The sequence below is a fragment of the Antennarius striatus genome, chromosome 11 (genome assembly GCF_040054535.1).
Source record: "Antennarius striatus isolate MH-2024 chromosome 11, ASM4005453v1, whole genome shotgun sequence".
NCBI classification, from domain to species: Eukaryota; Metazoa; Chordata; class Actinopteri; order Lophiiformes; family Antennariidae; genus Antennarius; species Antennarius striatus.
This window is the reverse complement of record NC_090786.1, coordinates 5,479,581-5,502,167: the sequence shown is the minus strand read 5'-3', so window position 1 is coordinate 5,502,167 and position 22,587 is coordinate 5,479,581. Positions and strand designations below refer to the sequence as shown.

Here is a 22,587-nt window from a genome sequence, read left to right as displayed (position 1 = left end):
TCTCCACTGAAGATTGAGTTTCCTGTGCCTTACTCCCAGCCATTTCTGGGGGGCTTTTGGTTTTTTTCTGTCTTTTGGTTGGTGGGATATCTCATCTAGACGTGGTTTAAAAACATTTGTTCCAAAGTTCAGCTTTATGTCCTGAAACAAGTTGGTTGCTTTTGATACCATGATTTTCTAAAGGAGGGACGAATGAATATTTTAATCACAAAACGTCAGATATATCTTAACTTGTATGTCATGACTGTATCAGTTTATGCACAGGTAGATGATGAGTCATTAAAATGTACCTGGAATAAATGTCTTACATGAGGAAAAATTGTGGGAAGATTTAGGGCGTAAATTAACGACAGAACACGATGCCTCCAAGCACAATACAACAAGAAACTCATTTTGTAGAGGATATTGTTTTCCAAATTTCCACACCCTTCCTGACTCATGGATATGAAATAACACGGGCTATGGACTCTTTTACTGGTGGAGAAAGTCAAATAAAAAAATGAAATGGGTGCCACTGTGCTGCAAAGAGAGCTGCACAGTTATGCACGCCCACACAGTTCTACCGTCTCAGGCATGAAGTTGTCTGTAGGAACACTAATCTAGATGATTCTTCATCCCTGTCTGAACATCATCAGTGCGTATTGTACGCGCTCCTCCTCGGGCCACTCCTCCTCGCCGTCTCCACGTGAACCGTCTCACTCGGCCTGCCTGTCCTGCTGGGCTCCTCGATTCTCCTGAGGTGAAAGACCCTCTGCAGTTACGTTTCTTGTCAAAATGAGGCTCGGTCGAAAGGTCAATCTGGGTGATTTTCAGGCTCATTCACACATGATTTCCTTTTTCTCTTTCAGTTTCCTTTTCAATCTGACTGTGGGTGTTCGCTCGTTCGGATAAACCGACCTGATTTCAGAACATGTGGGTCACAAACTTCGAATCTACCTGTACGCCTCCTCACTGCTGAAGTCAGCTGTCATTACACCGTGAAGCTGTCGCAAACTTCTTCCCTCATGTTCACCACCAGGTCATCGCAACCAGAGGACGGGAGTACATCATCCGTTCAGTGTCACATTTTATGATCAACTGGTGGCGTTTTGTTGTATATTCTGCTAAAACCATCATCAGCCGTTCAAATGTGTTTCCTTTGTGTCAGAAAATCCTTTCAATAGCAGCACACAAAAAGTAATCTGAGTAAATATGATCTGTCAGGCAGATTGTAAAAGAGATGAAAGAGCAGAGAAGCACAGAAATAGTGGAATGAACTTCAAATGAACCACTTCTATTCAGAACTGCGGGCGTTCAGATGGATGAAATGTCAGTTGTGTGGTTCTGTGCAGACAGAGTCCATTTGTAGTAATCAGTGTGATGTGATACCAACACACCACCAGCATCTGTTCGGACATCATTATTTGAAGTGTTGAGGTGTGTTTGAGTCTCTGAGACCTACTTAGCATTCAGTCCGTTGCAAAGGACTGCTGCTCGTAGACAGCCGGCTGAGAGCTCCACTTTATCAAATCCACAGACGCCGCCTGCATGCCAGGGTGCGGTCCCAAGGTCTCATGGGAAATCCTCCTTCCACTGCGTTCGTGCAAACAGAAGTCCCATGATCAGGCTTTCATTGATATGATTTGCCAGCCTCAAACGTCCTGACAAGCTTTTTTGACCTATTTCTATGCCAATCCCAATTTGGCTCAGAAACAACTTTAATTAGATATATCTTGCATATTTTTTTATAAGTTTGTATTATAAGTGCTTGGACCACACAAGAGGCCCAAAGCATTCAAAAGGGAATCTTGAGGGTTCAGAAACCACACACAGTTCCAGCTCCAGTTCCTCAATAAGGATCAATGTCATGCAAAGCCAATCAGATGCGGAGTAAGACGTTTCTCAGTCTCAACATGGTCAGATTCATGCATTTGTTTGACTAAAGCATGACGTGTCATCCATAAAGCGATGCATGAAAGCATAATAGTCGCATTTTTAACGCATAAACCGGCTGTGATGCTTTCACATACAATTAGTCATCGCAAATCCAAGTTGTGGAACTGTGAAGCTGCACTGAGTGACATCTGGATATGTGGTAGAACACAACCGCAAACACTCCCTAGACCGCCATCGGAATGTAATACCCACATTTTTATTGAGGTTCCATGCCAGCATCAGGAACATTCCGCTGCTCTGATTAAAAATGGATCTAAGAAGCCTCAAATAAACCAAGTCAAGTATTTATAGCGGAGCTCCATTCGTAGAGAACGCTGCAATTCCCAACAGTTTACAGCAGGTGTGAGGGAAGAGTGTAATTATCTCCAGGAGTCAATGGTAATTAACTTGACAACTAGACTTGAGCGTTCACAGGAAATACAGCTGAAGAGTAACGGCGTCCCACCGAAAGATCAAGTGAGATCTGATTAGTTGTTTTAAACCACGACAAGACAATCTCAGAAATATCCTCCTAAAGCTGCAATCAGAGGTGGCCTGAAGACCGCGCGGATCAGATTCGACACCGAAGGATCAATGTGATCAATGGGCTTTGGCTGCTGAGGATATCTGATGTGCCACGTTTGAGCCGGAACGGAGGTGACCACAATTTTAAGCGCACACACATCTCACATGAAGTTATTGATGATTAGTTGTATTGTGGAAATCCTCATTGCTGAAATTTTATTTTCTCTGTTGAGAAATAAAATGATACAAATGACACAATGCAAGGGAAATAAATATCACCCTGTGATAAAACACTTCATGTCCTGATCCTAATTCCTTTAGACACCTGGGTCCCTAATGAGCATTCTGGCTGAAGCTCTGTATAATACCTGAATACATTTTTTGGTGCACTTGAAAGAACTGTCAGCGTCCTCCTTTTTCATGTTTTCAGAAGAAGGGGAGCTGTGACAAGGAGGACTGAGACAGACAGTAAAGGTGAGAGAAGAAACGGTTGTTTGTTCTCCCTTCCTTTGTGTACTTTGACTATTCTGATCTCCCGTCGCTCTGTGTCGCCTTCCGTCTGTCTCTCTCTCTCTCCATCATTAAATTCTCTTTGTTTTTATCTCAACGCAGACAGATTCAGCTTCCCGACTCTCTTTAAATTGCTGACCTTCTGTTTTGCATGCTGCAAATTCTCCTTCATTTTGTCCTGTCCGTTTGTATCCGTTTGTGCGTTGGGGGTTTGGAGACCTTTGCTTCAAGAGGTCATTTTTAATTCAAGTTTTGCATCAGTTGCGTAAATGGTTTTCAGATGTGTTGAAAATGAACAGAGTTTGCGGATGTCAGATGACAAGGTGACAATCAGATAAAGTACCAGACACTATATTCGAAACAATCATAGTCACTAAGGTGAAAATATTGTTTCAGGTGGGTTTGTTGTGTCTCTTGTTCTTTTAACAGATGGATTACGGATTTCTGTTTCTGTAAAAGATGAAAAAAAGGAGATGGGCTATGCGTTAACAGACTTAAATCATGTCAAAGAAAAAAAAATCATCTTCATCTTCACCTGGTACATCAATTCAAATAAATCATTTTCAAGTGCAAATTGTTCACAAAATTGTGGTTATAGAAAGGGAGCCAGGAGAACGAGTATACTTTCTACAGTTTTGCTCCATCCAGTCAATTTCCTATTCAGAAACAGCAGGGCTGCCCTATACTTTCAGTCATTCAACTCCTGAAATACTTTCAAGATCATTGTATTTTTCCCCCATGGGAAACATAAATATGTCCAGATCCACTGATTTTGATGCGACGTTTTGTAAAATCTTTGTCATTTTTTTTTCTCTTCCATTTCTGCTGCATGGCATTGAACTAAACAGGACAGAGGAGATTCTTCTTCTTGTGGACTCATTCTTCCTTTATGACCCAACAGGAAGCTTATATGAGGTTTGACTTTCAGGATCAGCCCCACCAGAGCAGTGGGCTTTCTATCCTGCTAGGCTGTGCAGTGTGACTCATGCAGGTGAGCAAAACTCCCACGCAGCCTTTTGAAAATGAAATGTTCGCATAACGCGCTGAGACAGAATAGCTTTAATTACCGGCTCCTCTGGTAATAAGAGGGGCAGGAACTTTTGATGAGATTATTCAAGCTTTAGAGGGTAACGCTTCAACAAACTATGTTGGATTTTATTTTTTTGATAATAACAATTTAAATGTGATTTAGTTTCATCTCTATTTAGAGGGCATTAAAACCATGTTATGTTCATTTACATGGAAAATGTGAAGTGAATATGAATATGAAGAACGGCAGAAGGCTTACTTTTTCTTTTTTTGTGAACAGTGCACTAAAAAAGTTATTAGCTGTGTCCCACTTGACCTGAGATGTTGGGGCCGCTGGTGAAGATTGTTTTGTGGTCCACATCCAAAGATAAAAAACAGAGCTCAGAAGTTTAGGGCACGGGTTTCTGCCTTTTCTTTGAGACACTAATTGGTTTTGCTGCCTGAGGCAAGGTGATGAGTAAACTGAGGCGGTGAGGGGTCAGACAGATGGAGCCTCAAACTAAGCTCCAGATGATTGACATGGGGGAGAAGCAGCGGCGAGAAAGGTCTGGAGTTGACAGAAGGATCCGCGGGACCGGTTTGTGTCCGGGCGAGATAAAAGCTGAGCACAGCTGTAGAGATGTGGCAGCAGCTAAATTACAGCAGTGTGTGTGTGTGTGTGTGTGTGTGTGTGTGTGTGTGTGTGTGTGTGTGTGTGTGTGTGTGTGTGTGTGTGTGTGTGTGTGTGTGTGTGTGTGTGTGTCTTTGTGTGTGTACTTCTGATCAAACAAAATGCAAAACTCATGCATAACTGATAACATCGCATGGCATGAGATATTTCACTCGTCGCTTCAGAAAGACACCCACTACTGCTTTGGTTAAAAGTACACATAATTTAGAATATTACATAGTCTATCTAGCATTGAATACGTTGAAAAGTTCACATATCTTGGAAGCAGCATCTCAGAAAAAGATGTACAGACCAGAATCGGAAAGCTGCAGGAATTTTCCAACGTCTCCGGAACATCTGGCTATCAAAATTTATCAGTATGTCCACAAAGATGCGCCTCTATATGTCAGTGGTCATCCCTACAGTGAAGTTCTGCTTTGACTCTCCCACGGGTGTTTAATTACTGATGGTGGTGGTGGCTGATGATGCTGCTGAGACAGACAAAATGATAAAACTGAAGAAATATGCAGTGGTTCACTCTGTAATTTTATGTTTAACTATAAAATTTATTTCAATGCTGGTGATCATTAATGTTCTGAAACCACATTTCATATAATCAGAACTTTACTTGTCCCTTCAAAAAAAAAATAAATCTCAAAACAATGTAGAATTGAATCCAGTTCAAAAGTCACGATTCCAAACATCGGGAAGTAGGAGTACTCCTTGTTCGTGGAAAATTATGAAACTTTTCTGACATCTTGTGGCAGCAAAAATTACTGCATCACATGGTTAAAATCCTCTCTCTTCATGTTGCAGATTAAAAGAGAACAAGTCCTCATTCCATCATCACCTGTAGTTATGAACCAATAGATTAGAATCAGCTGATCTAGAGAAATAAAAACACAGCAGACCAACTGAGGTTTGTGGCTTTATTATCTGTGTAACACAACAGGACACACTATGCATATGGACTCTTAATGGGGACAAATAAATAAAGATTAACACACCAGATTTTTTCATCTACAAGAAGGAACACCAGAAATACATCGCAGGAGTTAGTCAGTCTAATGCTATACTGTCATGTAATAGACACGTCCCGTGTGATGAAGTGTTTCATTTGTTTTTTTTAATCTAAAACCACAGCACTAACACAAAGATCTGCAAGGTAAGCTGTTTAGATGTTGCTAGATTCTCCCCTCCTGCTGGTTATACGCTGATGTAGTCGCCTTTATCAGTGCAGGCATTGCTTTTAGACAAGTCCGTGCAGGACCACGCCCTCTCCTTCACCATCTCAATGGATAGTTCTATCTGCTTCTTTACCGACTTGGAGCACGGACACATCTGATTCCTGCAAGATTCAGGAACGGCATCTGAGCTGGTCTCAAGCGAATCCTGGTCCAGGTCAGAGTTTGGATCACTTTGGCCCTCCGTGGCCTCCCTCTCCATTGCCCCAGGGGTTAGACGCTGAGCCTGGCGAGTCAAGGTCCTGGTGTTGGCCTTGTGTCTGGTGCCGTACACCGCGCTGGGCATAGGTCGAGCCTTGAATCGTTGTCGTTCCTCTTTCTGACCCAGTTTTCCCAACTCGGCCAAAATCTTTGCCTCTCTTTTCCTCCTCTCTCTTTCCAAGAACTGGAAAGGCTGTGGTGAAGCAGTGGCAGCTGACCGGTATCTTTTGGTATCACAGTTATTGTTGCTGTTGTTACCCCGGTTTCTGCTGGATAGCAGACCCGAGCGATGGCCGATCATTTCATAGAGAGGCAGGTGTATGTGCGCCGGTGCTGGAGATGCCTTGAACTTTTTTTGACATTCCCGGAGTTCCTCCAGCTCCTGTTTCAGAAGAGTGTTCTCCAACTCGATCTCGGAGCGAGTGCGCACCTTGTGCCTCTTCCTCTCTTCCTCTCTCAGCATCATTTGAAAGGGTTTTGGCACGGTGACCTTGAAGCTTGTCCTGACCCTGGATCCACTCCGAGGGGATTTTCTTCCTTGTGGTTTCTTGGAGGAAGCCTTTGACTGGAAAAGAATCTGCTTTTGAGGAATCATTTCATCTGGGTTCAGAAACCTGTCTCTGGAATTAAAAACAGAGTTAAATGTGAATGTGTAGCTCAATGAATTTGAACAGATAACAAAGAACTGCTAGTACTTCACACACTTCCTGAAGGTTAGCTCCCTCTGGGGGGGTTCCAGCTCCTGCTCTCCCATGCTGTCGGTTCCATAGAGTTCTGATTGGTCAGAACCACTTGATGTGTCATGGAAGTCCAGCTCTTCCTGGGAATTGATCCTCTGTAGTTTTCTGGTAGGACCGCGACTGCAGGAGAGGAGGAGAGATCAGGTCATCCATGGAAACATAAAATAAAACATCCTATTTTTGAATGGATCAGAAGCTGTGTCCAACCCAGTGAGCTGTCTGGCCTCTCTGTCCTGGCTGATGTACATCCTCTCCAACTCAGCCATGTTCCTCAGGTGAGTGCTCTTCAGCTCCTCCAGCCTCCGGTAGTACTCCAGGTTAGAGAAGTAAACATTCTGCTCCCTCTGCAAGCCATAGATTTCCATGGACAGGGAACTGCGAACACTTCTGTCACATTTTCCACTTGCGCTGCACTCTAAATCCGGATCATATTCCTAAAAGGTTGGAAGTTGTAAACATTAATCCATCCAGCGGACGCATCCGGTGTCAAGTACCAAAAATGGGAGATGTGTTTGCACTTTATTAGTGTTGTTTTTTTTCCTCTGTGTATCACCAGATAATGATCGATGCATGTTTGATTTGACAAAACGACCGTCCCATTTATCAGACATGAGATCAGCAGATGCTCTCGGTGCGTTATGTGGTTTTGCTTCCAACACAGGGCTCTGAATGCACTACATGCATCTAATTCATAACACTGTTGTGGCTGTATTACAATTCTAAACATCTCAAAATGTCATGCAAGGATTTATTAAAATAGTTTGAACTAAATAAAATTAAAATCTCTTAAAATCAAATTAGAATATTTGATATTTTAACAGCTTCATCCAATTAAAAACAATGTGTGATATTCTTTAAATATACTTCACTCCTTCATTCATTTGCCATGTTAAAAAAGACGTAAAGTTCCACACCTGCCTTGCATGAAAGTCTAAAATAACATTTAAGCCTCACTGAAGACTCAGCTGCTTGGATTAGAAATTTTAACAAAGGTTTACCTGCAATATCTTGAAGATCAGCAAATCATTCAAGAGTCTAGCAGATTTTACACACAATAAAGTTTTAATATTTTGCAGGCAGAATTGTGAAACCTCTATTATATTTAAAACTTGAACTGATGAATCTTTGACCCTCAGAGCCTCACCTCAGCGGCGTAGTCATCGTCTCTGACAAAGAAACAGTCGCGTTCTCTTCCATACAGAGCTATCAGTTCCTGATTTTCCAGAGAGGCTGATCGGTACAAAGCTGTCATCTTTGTCTTTATTCAGCGTATAGCAGAGGGGTTCTTCTAAACGTTGGTGGTCCGCACACTGACCTCCTCACCGAACAACATGGGGGTCTGAGCAGGAATGCTGGTGAAGATTAGCACAAACTTTACTGACATACTTCTTCACTGAAAGCTTTATCCTCTTACAATCTGAAGGAGTCCTGCTTTCGCCAGGCCGGTGCCAGATGGTCCATATGGCCTGAAGCTTTTCACTTGAAGACATGGTTGAAAGTCAAGGAGATGTCTGCGTGGATGCTCTCAATCTAATTTAAGGATTAACTTCCTTAATTTCAACAAGTGTTAACAGTTACACACATATTGTAATAGTTCAAAAGCAAAATCTGTTTAAAAAATATAAATTCTTTTCATTTTTATGTTAATTTTCCCAGAATTGGATATCTGAAATTATTCTATTGTGTTAATATGAAAAAATGGAAGTGAAAATTTGGAGGGGGCAGATCTAAAATAGTTGGGGTCTAAACAAAAGTGATTCTGAGGTAATTTCGAGAATAATAAGCAATTTCCTAGAGGATTTGTAATGGAAAATCTTCCTGAAAAAGCCTAGTAAAGGGTGGAATTTCACAAGCAGACAGTTATTTTGGGACTATTTTGTGGTGTTCTGTGAGCTAAATTTGTTTTCCTTCCAGGGGAAGAGGATGGACGCAGAATCCTTTAGGACTAGCCACTTGTTCATTGGAACTTCAAACCTTTATGGTCCAGGAGCATAGGTAGAAAGCTCCCAAACCTTTGCTTAAATGTTTTTGCCGAGATTAAGTTACGAGAAACCTGGCCTCAGTTCAGCTGCAGGACTTTTTGGATTTGACAGATGAAGTTGGATAGAGAAGAAATGTAGCCAAGAGCCAACTGTGTTAATCTGTTTACTGAGGCTTCTCATTACTGTCATCTCAAGTGTTCAAGTCTTCCCCTCGTGCCACGACTCTTCTCCCCATCTGTCTCCTGTCTGCCTCTATCTTATCTCCCGTCCATCTACCTAACAGCCTCCGTGGAGATCAGGAACTGAAGGAGAAAAGGGGACTAAGTAACGTTTCAGAGTCATTAAAGCAAATTGTAACATATTGAAAGTTATGCCAAGTGTTCAAGGTGTTACTCATCATAAAATTAAGAAATGTTTCTGTCATTTCATTTTGTGTACTGTGCATTTGTTTGTATTCGCTGCTTATTGTAATGTGGATATATTGATCAATTGGAGGTGGATTTACTTCGTGGATTTGTTCTTCCAGCAGCCGCAAACAAACAACAAGTCCGACCTTAAGTCAAGACAAATAACAATTAACTGCATAACGAATAAGTATGAATGTGATTCACCATCTGTCCATACGGTGGTGCTGTTGCATTTTAGCGTGAAGACATTAGACGCACGAATGTGAAACTTTTCATTTTCATGTTACCGGTAATATTGATTTAACGTTGATGTGTATGCATCACGTTAGAAAAAGTTTATAGTTTGGTTAAAATAAGGTTATTTTCCATGTATTATTGTATGGCTTATGTTGTTTCCTTCTCAATTTACTGTAAGAGAATTGTAGTATTTTATATATTATCTGTATTTTATACCTGCAGTTCTAAGAAAAATATTTTACATCCTCTCAGATTCCAGTCTGAAAATAACTGAACAAAGTTGAAAGTTGCAAGCGTTGGAAAAAAATCCCATCGCTTGCAACAGATTATGGAATAAAACATATCCCAGCATGCATTGGGCAAAAAAAGGAATGCAGGCAAATCACAGAGGATAAAAAAGGAATATGAGTTTAATAAAAATACAATTCAGAAACTCTTCATTCTTCAAAATGCTGGAAAGAGAACAAAGAATCATATCAAGTTCATTTGTTTGATGATTAAATATTAGCTGCTTTTTATCCTTACATGTCCCACAAACACACAGCAGTCTACAGTACAGACATCTAGTATTTGTGAATGTCTGTTGTATGTGTGTGTTCAGTTTTCCAGCAGGGTCCTCAGTGTGCTGGCGTGGGATGAATGGCGGTAGTGTTCGGTTGGAGAGGGGGCTGAATAAACAGTTATCACAAGCAAGGCCAGCCGCCTCCACACGGAGCGTTGTGACTGAACAGAGTCCTGCTGCAACTTCAGTAAATAGTTGTTTACTAAACCAACAAATAACTGAAGGGTTTATGATCCAGTGCGACTGTTATTCAATGAGTACAGTTTTGATGTCGTCGACCAGATGCTGGAAATGACAAACATCATATCATATGAGATCTTCATGATGGTTTAGCAGCAGAATCAGTTTGGCATAACTGTCACCTTGGTTGTGAAATCTTCCTTCAGAGAGAGCAGAGATGAGGATTTGCTTAACAGTGGATTACTCACACACCCTCGTCTTTCCTTTTTAAAGTTGTTGCAAAATTCAAACTTCCCATTTTATTTGTTCTATCAGTTAATGTGTGTGTGTGTGTGTGTGTGTGTGTGTGTGTGTGTGTGTGTGTGTGTGTGTGTGTGTGTGTGTGTGTGTGTGTGTGTGTGTGTGTGTGTGTGTGTGTGTGTGTGTGTGCGTGTGTGTGTGTGTGTCAAGACCGTTAAACCAACTTCACCTATTTCCAGAATGTAGCACTACCACCACTTTCAGAAAGAGGCTTGTGGTGAGGAGGAAATCTCCCTCACCTCGCCTCACCTCAACCAACAAGACGCATATGTTATATGTAGGAAAACCCCTGCAGAAGAACATGTCAGAAAACAAATTAAACAAGCAGCTTTTAGTTTCTGCAAGATAATTAGATGCACATTCTTTAAATCAAGCCAGAAACATCAACAATTTAAAGTAAAGCGCATTTATTCTAATGTATTAATCAATTTAACATCACAACACTGACGTCGTGTACACGAAAGAGACACTGAATAAATTGGATGTAGTAAAAAAAAAAAAAAATGGATATACGTATCTGTGAGAGTAAATGCATTTGAGGCAAAAATCTGGTTCAGCAGCTTTGATGGCTTTACCTTACATCTCCCAGAATGTCTTTTGACAACCCTCGTGAAGGAGCACAGTTAAATATTTGCAGTGTGAAAATTCTTTACGTCTTGACCTTGCATTCCAGTTTAGCAAGTTTGAGTAATTACACAACAGCGTGTTCTGCAAGCTTTCAAATTTCTTTGTGTCCTCCTTCTCGTACTGATTTACCACAGCATTGAGGGGCGAACGTGGAAGCAGACCCTCTTCAGTCACGTATTTAGAGCTAAATTGCATCATCGAGTGTAAAAGCAGCTCTATGTACAGATGCGTTTTTCTGTTCACTGCGGTGAGTCGTCACTTCCTCTGCAGACGAAGAGTCAGGCCGCTTACATTTTTTCTACATTTGTAGAACTGGAATGTTTTATTTCTAGGCTTATGTCATCTCAGCAAAGTGTTTGACCGTCCTTCATAGAGACAAGTAAATATTTAACATCACATACTCAGCTTTGACACGCAGTGCTGAATCCTTTGCAGCTCTTAGAGTTCCTTTTGTCAAACATTCTTACCTCATACTTTAAACCTTACAGAATATGCGCTGGTATTTTTCCGCCTTACTTGCGTATCCAGCAAACTTCACTCACAGATTATATGAGGGTGAACCGGATAATTATTTCTGAAAGTCACACAGACGGAGCTCTCAGAAGCTGCCGGAGTTAAATGACCTTTCAAGTGAGGAAACAGAGGCGGCTTTTGAATTCTGTGCGTTGAGCTAACCGCCAAAGGGGAAGCACGGTGCTGAAGTGGAGAAGTGACAGAACAGTGAGCCATTCCAGCAGCGAATGTAACCTGAGTAGATAACATTTACACTCTTTAATGAATATTTTTACAACAACAGTAGATCTGATGTGTGTTGTTAAGTCACTCATGGTATAAGCCGTGCCTTACGGAGCCTGACAGCTTCTTTGTGCTCCTTTCATGCAACAACTTAACTGTTTTCACACTGTAATTACTGCTTGCCTGATATTCCCATCATCAAAGCTGTAAAAACCCACTGCACATAAGCTCTATGTGCCAAACTTCAGCAGGTGAAATGTGGAAGCTAACTTGGAAGTAGAGTCGTTATATTACATTTAAAGAGGCTGATCTGTCTAAGCAGATTTTCATCCAGAGGCCAAAAGGTTAACTAGGACTAAAAGAGAGCCCGCAATGTCTCAACAAGGACTTTCTTTTAATTGAATTATTGAGAGGTTGTCGAAGTGATTTTGGGTTTGCCTGATTCAAACTGTGGTATGTAAAAAAAAAAAAAAAAAAAGTTCAGATGTGTGCAGCCATGGGGGTGGGGGGGTGTTTCCAAATACTTTAGTGTTTACCGGCTCTGCCACCAGTGTTAAATCTCTGTTTAGCAGACATCTCAAACAAATGAAACAGAGAGACAAAGGCTTTTAGGTGCAGAGAGAAAGAGATAGAGCAGCTCCAAGAGAGGGATTCCCATTTATAGGCATGGCGGGAGCTCCTCCAAACAAATGGGACTCACATACAAACTCCAGGCTGTTGTATGGTGTATTCTCTCAGTTTATGCTTGTACTTTCTCTTCTCTATATTTCATAAAGAGGTTTGCTCTGCGCCGCCTTTGTTTACATGACATCTATCCGGTCTTGTCCTCAAACGGCCCTCAAGGCATCGAATCAAAGACCAGTTTGAGTTCAAATATGAACAACATTCTTCTTCTTCTTCTTCTTTTCTTTTCAGCCCAAAAAATTAGACCGCATGAAAGCCGTAACTATTACACATATTCAGTCAGGCGGCATTGATAATATTTTCCTCTTTTATTTAAACAAGTACTTGAGGCGGATGTGATTCTCTATTTTGCGTCTGATCAGATAATCACACGAACAGGATGAAATCTACATTTGACAACACATGTTGGTGTTGCTGAACACTTTTCTGTTAGTTTTGTCTCTTTGAGTGTGATTTTGTTTCTCACTGAGGAACTAACAGAACAACATCCTTTAACTGAGATGCATAAACATTCATTTCAGCTTGAGCAATCGGTTTTTTACTGTTATATTTTCTAATAATCTGATCATCAAACAGATCACACTCACACACTCTGAAATGAGAAAATGATGCCTCTCTTGTTCATGGCGCGAATGTGAACTGAGTCAAAGCAGGTTAGCTTAGCATATCGTAAAGGAATAGGCTGAGAAAGGAAAGGAATTTTATATGATATTCACAACAATGTGAATGAGCATGTTTCTATAATCTGATAATATTCCTTTAAGCTACACCAACAGCCGATCAGAATCAAATGGATTTTGACCCTTTGAAGTGACCGTGTCCTGCATATCCTGTTCTGTTTCTTTTAGTAAATTGCTTTATTGACGAAAGGCGACATCGTCTTGTGACAATGAGTGTGATGTTCTATGAGGAGTCCCTCCAAGATGTATGCTGTTCAGATACACACCCATTGAAATGTTGATAGAAGCCTGAGAAGAGGGAGAGGAGGGGGGTGGGGGGTGCTGTAGAGGAAGTGGACTATTAGAGGTGATGGTTTCAAATTGTTTGTGTGTAAATATTCCAGAATGCACTTTTGAGCGGTTTTGTGTGTCTCTGTTGAGAAGGCTCATGTTTTCCTGTGTGTGTGTGTGTGTGTGTGTGTGTGTGTGTGTGTGTGTGTGTGTGTGTGTGTGTGTGTGTGTGTGTGTGTGTGTGTGTGTGTGTGTGTGTGTGTGTGTGTGTGTGTGTGTGTGTGTGTGTGTGTGTCTATGTGTGTCTATGTGTGTGTGTAGAATATGTGCCTGCAGCTCTGTTGTGTTTCTGGCCCTTGACAAAAGAGCCTTGATGCTGTTCCAGCAGGGTTTCACGCTGTGGTTCAGTCGTGCTGCTCCTCTCATCTCTTCCCCTGATCTCTCAGGCAGTATCTGGCTGATCTCTTTCTGCCCTGATTAGACCACTTGGCTCCTCGCTACGTGTCGCTGGCGAAGCCACAAAGTCTGGGCCGGACGCTATTACGCTGGTCCGTGTTGACAGCGGAGGTCATCTTAAAATGACCGTCAAGAAGATTCTTATTAAATGCATGAGACAAACTCTGTGTTTTTGAAAGTGTTTACCCTGAAAGATGATCGTTTTCAACTTAAAACACCCCAGATAATTCTAAATTGTCCAATTTTTCACTGGGGACAGTTTTTAAGCTCAAAATCCAGCATCAGTAGCTCAAACAGTTGTTTAAAATTAGCAGAGCGTGTAAAATTCAAGATGCATGAGATCCAACACTTCAGTGAAATGTGAGGCGCTGAAGGCTCAGTAGCATGAGACTGAGAGAGGAATTAAAGCAAGTAACATGATACTAAAAGCATTCATCCTGCTGCTTTAACTTTATGAGTGCTGCTGAGCAACCATAAAATTAATTGTCAACAAAAACTCAATCATTTATGCCATACATGAAACAAACAAACAAACACACACACACACACACACACACACACACACACACACGCACACACACTGTACACACAGACACATTTACAGTGAATAAAAGTGAACGTGTGTAACTTTCAGAATGAACCGGTTTCATTTCTCAGGCACTGCTCTGGTTTCCGTTTCAAGAGAAGTAAAGACATTTGCAGTAGAGTTCTATAAACACACACGCACACACACACCAAGTGCAACTGATGTGTCAAATGATTTTCACACAGAACTTTTAACACGTGTTTTATTAAGTTCCCATTTGAAGGAAAATGCAGGAAGACCTCGCTTGCTGGTTGTGACGCTAATAATTGCATTGCAGAAAAACAGATTGTCTGCAAACAGATAATTCTCTCAGTTCTATTAACATTAGCATTATTACATAGTCACAATGGCCATGCTTACTTTGTTTCAAGTTAGCCTGCTAAATGCTCACTACTGGTGGAAAAAAGGTGATGGGCGTCCACTGAAAAGACGCCATCACCCTTGTTCAGGGACTTATTCAGGTCCGTGTCTTCCCTGCAGGGTGTGGACAACTTCAGACTCCATGATCTGAGTTGACAACATGCCAGAGTTTTTCAGTCAAGGACAGGCAGAACAACACTGGTAGGATCCATTAGCAAATGGACATTTTACTACACAACATTAGCCAGCACCGAAGACGCTTCTCTCTGGCATTGCCCTGTTCCCACAGACTCAGCATTTTTTTGTAAGATATGCAGTCCCTCTCTGCACCTCAGGGCAGTTTCAAATTTCCAATATGGAGTCAGGCAGATAAAGTTACAAAAAGCCATCGACGGAGCACAAGGAGGAACCATGAATAGCTTTTTGGTGGGTTTTTTTATTTTTTTTTATTTTCCAATAGCATTCTCTCTTTTATATCTCTACAACCAGCTAACATTACTCCACATTCTTATTAAAGAAAGATTAAAAACCTTTTTTTTAAAAAATGTTTCTGATTTTATTTTTATTCAATTACCATCACATTTCCACATGTTAGCCATATTAACCTCGTGATAGGGATGAGACACCAATAAACAAAATATGTGGAAAAATTTTCAGAGACTAATGATCGGGTAATTGATAAGGTTGGAAATCTACATTCTTCGAATTCATGGTTGTCTGAGTTTTGCACAGACTGAGGAATTCGGTAATGTATCAAGAAAATCCAAACAATAATGTATATGTCCTCGAGTGTCTGGCATCACAGAAAAAGTTTGGAATCTTTTTGGGCACGTCGCCCCTTTTTTTTTAACCGTTAAGGTGAGAGGAAGCTCAGCTTGTGACATCCCGAGAGTCTTGTGCCCTCAGCAGTGCGTGGATTTATTTCTCCAGACATGGTTTCTGGTTGGGACACGTGGTTTTAAATAATGACATTGCCAACTCACTTCCTCATGGTCACAGTTGCTATGTCGTATATCTCAGTTCATAAGTGACAGACGTTAGGAGCTGTTTCCCTAAAAACTTTCCAGTCTGCGTTCTCAAATCGGGCCTTAGTTGAAGCCAAACTCTAACTAAACCAAATTTCAAATTATACTTTTAAAATGGTAATATCCAACATCTAACGGGATAAAATACCTAAGACACAAGGGAAAAGTGTCATTAGGTTCACAAGAGAAAGTCGATGTTCTGAGCTGTTTCCTGTTCAGTTAGGTGTGTGGTTTTATTGATAAAAGCTGTTGTGATTAAATCGAATGAATTCAGATATTTTGCCCTGCTGTTTCACAGTGTGTGCTGTATTTGAATGTCAATACCCATGAAGAAATGAGCCGTAAATCTCATGTTTGAATCACGAACCAGTCGGTCTGGTACTCTCACCCAACAGTCAACAAGCTTGTTGACTGCATTCAAATTTATATCCTTTAGTCATCAGTTCAAATGCTAAATTGGTTGCAAATGAAACAGAATAAACTATTTAGATTTCTTTGAGTCCAAAGCAACAATTTTTTCTCCTCTGGAAGAGAGAACGGAAGTTAACATAAAATATCTGTTAGCCTGCAGAATTATTGAGACAGGAATCATAAAATTATTATGTAGAGTATCTATTTTATTTTAATTTAGCAGCTTCTAAATCGTCTTGATAGTGTACTTTTCTATAGAATTGTTGGTGTCTCAGAATGTAGACTGTACGTTGTATATTTACAGACTCAAGAAATTCTCAATTTGACCAAAACTTGTAACCTATTTCAAAAAAATAGGTCAGGATACACATATTTCACATATTTCAACCTAAATCTGCACACTGAAGAGAGGATTTAACTTCTTCATGTCTGCTGAGATTTGTGGATGTGGCAGAACCAATGCAGACACTTCAGTGTCACATGAATGCTGTCAACACGCAAGTGCTATGCTTACTTGACAGCTATGGTCTAGACACAGTGTGACCGGGCAACGGGCCGGACACAAAAGTGGATCTGGGGCTGCGAGAGCTTCATAAAGTTAGGAGGTCAAGCTTGTGATGTAGCATTAACCTTCTTAAGTATTTATTTCAATTGTAACACAACTCAACCAATTCCAACACGGTATCCAGCTACGTCACAGGCAGGCATTAGCAGAATGACATCAGTGGTTCATTCAGCAACAAAATGCTTGTAAAGATGATTTATATCCGTCTTAATAAACAGAAAAATTGGACTTTCACTTCTGCTTTCCACATGATGTATCCCGTGGTTTCAGCAGAGAGTGGCAATATTAGGAAAGACAAACTTCTGCGTGCTACTTTTCAAAACTGAAGTCATGAGAAGTTACATAGTGGAAGGCATCAGATCGCATCCCATGACCCCGTGGGTCAAACATAAGTGACACATCCTGCCGAGTTTTCCCTCGTGGATTTACAGTACACTATTGGATCTCACCATCTAGAGATCATAAACTAGTGTCAAGGGTGGGAATAAAAATAACTGGCAAATACAGGAAGGCAAAAATCACTATGAAATCTATAGGATGTGTTTATCTATCAAATGATCCTGGTGTTGTAGCTACCCAATTTTTTAACCAGCAAAGAAACATCCTGTGCAGATCGTTAGTGCTGTAACTATGTACAGTAGCTGCGGATATGTAATGATTAACTGTCCAGCCAGAATAAAGATCACCCTTTTGCTTTCTCGTATTGACTTTGGGTAATAATCTCTTCACCATTAACACACAGCTGAGCAAAATGTTCATTCACATGAGAGAACTTCCATTGAAAGACAATGTTACCAAAGAAGCTACAATCCAACAAGAACAAAAATAAACCTTTACATTTAAGAATGTAAAAACAATGTATTAGTAAACTATGACAGTCTTTTACAGCCAAATACATGTGCTTGTGTCCAATAATGGATTAAACATTGTTCCTTTGTAATAATGCCAACATGATAAACAATAACAAAACTTTAATGGAGTCACACATGTAGGATTCAGATGATAAATGTGGCATTTGGGGGTTTCAAATCAATATTTTTTTAAAGAAAATTGGAATTTGAAGTGTGCCCTACCCTTCAGTACTCTGTTGGTGGTTGCTTTAGCCTTCCTCATTTAATTTATAACGTTTAGGAGAAAAAATTCCTGTCTTCTCTACTTTCCTAAACTGTGAAAAGTTCTGTCTTTCACAGAGAAGTCAAATGTTTATTCTTTAAACCAATCAGAACAAGTGGATATGGTCAGAGCTGACTACACCAGGTATTTTGTATTGAACTTATTGCTCTCTCTTTTATTTTGCAGGGTACTGGACCTGGCAAGAGGTTCTACCTAGAGTCTGTGTGAGACTGGAGACGTCAAGGACACATCTGGCAAGAAACAGGAAAGCCAATGTTTTTTTTGTTGTGTAATTAAATACTGTTATCTAATCCCATCACCTGCAGCTATGCTGACACTGTTCACTGAGACAGAGAATCTTAAATGCAGAAGATGAAACAGGACATTGATTTGGACTTCTTTACTGGTGTGTTGGTTTCATTTTACTATTATTTTATTACATATAAAGGTACATAATGACCTCATAATTCCTAGCAAACTCTAACCTGAGTGCATCTAATCAGCTCCAAAAAAAACCCCTAAGAGCAGTTGAAACCTAAATCCTGCAACAGCATGGCTTATTTAAAAAGCTGAGCTTGTGCTTTTTTTTAAAATCTAATGTCAAAGTAGCTAGTAAGCACAGAATTTACACAAATGTTATGTAGAAGGTGAATTGTTGCCTGCTGGAGTGTATTGAGTTTTGGTTATTTGTGTTTTAGTATAGTCAATAAAGGTCTGGAATTTCAGTAAGGATCTTGAAACCACAAACAACCAGCTACTACATACATAAAAATTTAGAGTCTTGTCTTCTCAATAATCCCCGACACATTTTGTTGTCTCTTATTATCTTTGTGACATTGTCTGTGACCTTGTCCTTGTCTGTGTTAATCAGGATTAAGCAGGATTTGAAAAACATTTGATGAAAATGCCTTAGCGCTCACTCAGCACAGCATATCTAGCATAGATCAGATAAACATGGACAGGTTTTCATAGGTGATGATGGCTCAGAGATACTTGTATATTCAAGGTGTGTGGTGATAATGAGGGTGCATACCAATAACAGCTACTGTATTTAGTGGTCACTCATTTTGTCTGATTGCCTATTAATAATTTACCGGTCAAAAGACTTGCTGTGGTAGAAAATAGTGTTTCTAGTAATGATGATTGTTTCTTTGATTCTGAGTAGAATTCTGTTTCCTGAATAATTAAATGCACCTATATTGATGTATGGCAGATATCTGGTAGTAATTTTGCTGTCATTGGATTCTTGTTTGTATTTGCTTTCTGATCTAACAGTCCAATGTGTATTTGAGCTGTCTGTGGTCACATCGCCTTCTGATCTGTTGGCGCCAAGTGGATGAAAAATGTTTTTTTGGTTGTGTTGGGGGAACAAACTGATGGACACTCGGGACCCAGAGTCACAGGACCCAAGGATATCACTGCCAGGTTCCGGGTTAGAACTACAAAGTTACTATTGTTCTCCCAACAGAAACTACCAACAGACAAATGACAAAGAACTTCAGCCAGCCCTTCATGTCAAACTGTTGAATGATTGCCTTTTTAAGGTTTAGCGATTGTCATTTAAACCGGAGCATTTCCTGTGTGCTGATACCAATTTGCTACTCCTCCTCTCTGCCTCAAAAGAAGCCTGCAGCAACTACCGGTACTCTTCATTTATTTATTGCCTCTGGGAGGGTCTGTCTGCTGGGGGTCTCTTCTTTGTGGGTGTTTGTTTAGATGACCTCACTCTGCATGGGATGCATCTACAGATCATACAAAGGCATCCATTAGAAACTAATTCTAAAGATGAAACCGAGGCACACACCCATGAGCCTGACTGTGTTAAATCTGAAATCAATGAACATTTTTAAATTATAATATTAGGCTGTGTGAAATATGAAATATGAAATGAAATATTCCCATCTTCTAAAGATAAAAAAATCAAATTAAATGCAATAACCTTTTAATGCAAGAGACTACTGTGGCAAATATGAGCAAGACATGGTAAATGTGAACTTTGTACATTAGGAGATTACCAAGTGCTCAAAATGTGTGTGTGTTTTTTGTGTTAAAATTGATTCATTCATTTCTTTCAGTTTCATTTCTCAGCACTTTCACATCGATTTAAGATGAAAACAGTTGCATAATGACTTGATGAGAATGATGGTGGTGTCTGCACTGAAAAACACAAAAAAAATTATATTGTTATCACATGTTATCACAAAAAAATGGTGTTTCATGCAAATAAACATCTCACATGTGGTATCTAAAGATGAAAACATTCCATTTAAGGATGAGATAGTGATCATCTGAATCTGAATAGATCAGTTTGGAAGTCAGTGAAAAATGCACATTGGTCAAAATGCTGTTTGCTTGTAAAATTAGTTTGATTGTGCAGATAGATAGTGTTTCAGTTTTGAGCCATTTCCACTATTTCTATGTTGTGTGCGTGTGTATGTGTGTGTGCGTGCGCAAGCATGTGTGCATATGTGCATGCATGTGCATGTCAATGCATATATGCTTCCCTGGTTGTTAACTAGGCTACACAAACTTGCATCAAAATTTTGTTGTGTTCCATTGCCCTGCTATCATGACAACAACAGAACAAAGAAGCGCCGTGCCCTTTGCGTTTACACTGATAGCTTTCATTGAAAGTCTCATAGGAACGAGAAAAAAATAGTTACAAGACAAGACAAATAAACAGTTTAGTGTTAGTTTAGATAGTTCAAAACTGTACTTTTGTCTAGCAGTCTATGTCTACGTCTGTGTGTGCACACAGCATGCACAGGGAATATAACACACATACAGGTATATACATAGGGAGTAATCAACACTTCATTGACCACCTGAGACTGACTCTGGGAGGTGACTGGAAGAGACACCTGAGTCCTGGCTGTCAGTGAGCTCTTTCACACACTCTGGACACTGTGGTCATTCTATCCTGTTTCATTAATGGAGCCAGGATTAACACCTTGCCCTCTTCTCTGGTGACACGATGGGGGGGGGGGGGTTGCCTCTAATGTGCATGAAACAATCAACAGCAACTCACAACAGGGCACTAACCATTCATTGTCATCTGTGAAAAAAAAATGAGGAAGTCGGAACCACAAGGCTCTATCGGTAACAAACTAACACCCTATTGAACACGGAGCCAATTGAAATATCTGAGGCTGTAATACTACTCATCTTAAAGTAATTCAGCTGGTTTAAGCTAATTAGATCTGCTTAGGTCTGTTGAGTTGTATCTTTTCATGAGATTTGATAACAATAAAAAATATATATGGAGCAAACACAACCAGCTTTTAGATGTTCTTAAAATTACATCAAATGCAAAATTAGTGTAAATACAAAGTGTTTATGTGTATTTATTGCAGCTCTTGGAGGTTGATGCCCAGAGGAGCCTGCACAGGGGACTAGGATACAGTTTTGTTACCATCATAAGTTTATTTCTATTGTTTCTATGTCTGGTTTCACAGGCCCTTATGGAGATCACTTGGAGCCATACATGACATGGCAGTTTTGACCACTTTATTAGTTTACAGTAAACTTCAGTTTCATCAAATTGATTCATTTTGGATGTAGACGCTGGTCAGCTTGGCTGTAAACAAGCCCCACTTTTATTCTGTTAATGTTGGCACAACCAACAACTAAAACTAAATCTACAGAACCACAACAGGTTTTGAAATATTGAAATGTACTCTCAGTTTTTGACCAAAACATATACAGTATTGCATGATATCATATGTTAATCTCTGAGTTATTATTTATGAGCACAGGTTGGTTATCAGTCGCTTTGTTTGTGGGAGCAGCTGTTGGTCTACAACACAAAAAGACATGAAGCTGTCAGACAACAGACCTCTTTTGTCCTGACTGGGGCTGTTAGAGGAGGACAGAATGGTGACTGGCTCCCTGCTGTTTAGAGATCCCATAACTCCAACTTCCAGCTGCTGTCTTAGTGCGTTCTTTATACCCTCCAGTACTGGTGCTGGGTATAAAAATAAAGAAGAAAACATGAAACTCAAGCAAAAGACAGACAATACAGTTGAATATTAATGGTAGTGCAGCTTGAGTGTCATCTGAGAAGTCTCCAGGTGCTTATTAGCTCATAGATAAAACAAGATAAACCTGAACTCCTTGTTCTTGTAATAGAGTAAACAATACATGATAAACACATTGTGAGGACAAGTAACCTGGGATGAATTTAAGGATATCCTTCTTTCTACCTTTCATTGCCTCCCTGTTTTTAGTTCCACAGTTAATGTATTGATATGGGGTCCGCGTCAACCTTCTATACTGTGGATAGACAATTTAGAACCAAGATATATCCAATTAATTCAATTAATTTGGTGAAAATAAGATGTTCAAATTTATTATCTGTTAGATTTTCAGGATCTTCCATTTTATTGAAGGACTAGCTTGAAGAGATTCATGGCTATTAAGACTCCAAATGCTGTCTTAATACCTGTATAGTTGTATAGTTTCATTTGGAATAAAAGCAAGGCTTCAGTCCTAGTTTTATGTCAGGAAGTAGCATTTTGTATTAGGCTGAATTTTTTTAATCCTTTCAAAAACATAACAATTTACATTTTGTGACCCATTCAAATTAATTAAATGCT

At 40.0% G+C, this 22,587-nt stretch overlaps 1 protein-coding gene across 1 annotated transcript; it reads right to left on the bottom strand.

The window, feature by feature from the left end:
• Window positions 1-5,563: 5,563 nt before the first annotated feature.
• Window positions 5,564-8,138, bottom strand: LOC137604145 (protein FAM161A-like). The gene is made up of 4 exons (XM_068328091.1): window positions 7,957-8,138; window positions 7,020-7,246; window positions 6,777-6,932; window positions 5,564-6,692 (listed from the first exon to the last, which is right to left on the bottom strand). Exons 1-4 carry the CDS (start codon window positions 8,062-8,064, stop codon window positions 5,834-5,836), a joined length of 1,350 nt encoding a protein of 449 aa, XP_068184192.1. The 5' UTR covers window positions 8,065-8,138; the 3' UTR covers window positions 5,564-5,833.
• Between the last annotated feature and the right edge of the window lie 14,449 nt (window positions 8,139-22,587).

Excerpts from the sequence above, each read along its gene's own strand:
- LOC137604145 (XM_068328091.1), bottom strand. The coding sequence starts at position 8,064 with ATGACAGCTTTGTACCGATCAGCCTCTCTGGAAAATCAGGAACTGATA. Across the intron at positions 7,247-7,956 it reads ACGATGACTACGCCGCTGAG|GAATATGATCCGGATTTAGA; the intron begins GTGAGGCTCTGA and ends CCAACCTTTTAG. Across the intron at positions 6,693-6,776 it reads AGGGAGCTAACCTTCAGGAA|AGACAGGTTTCTGAACCCAG; the intron begins GTGTGTGAAGTA and ends TTTTAATTCCAG.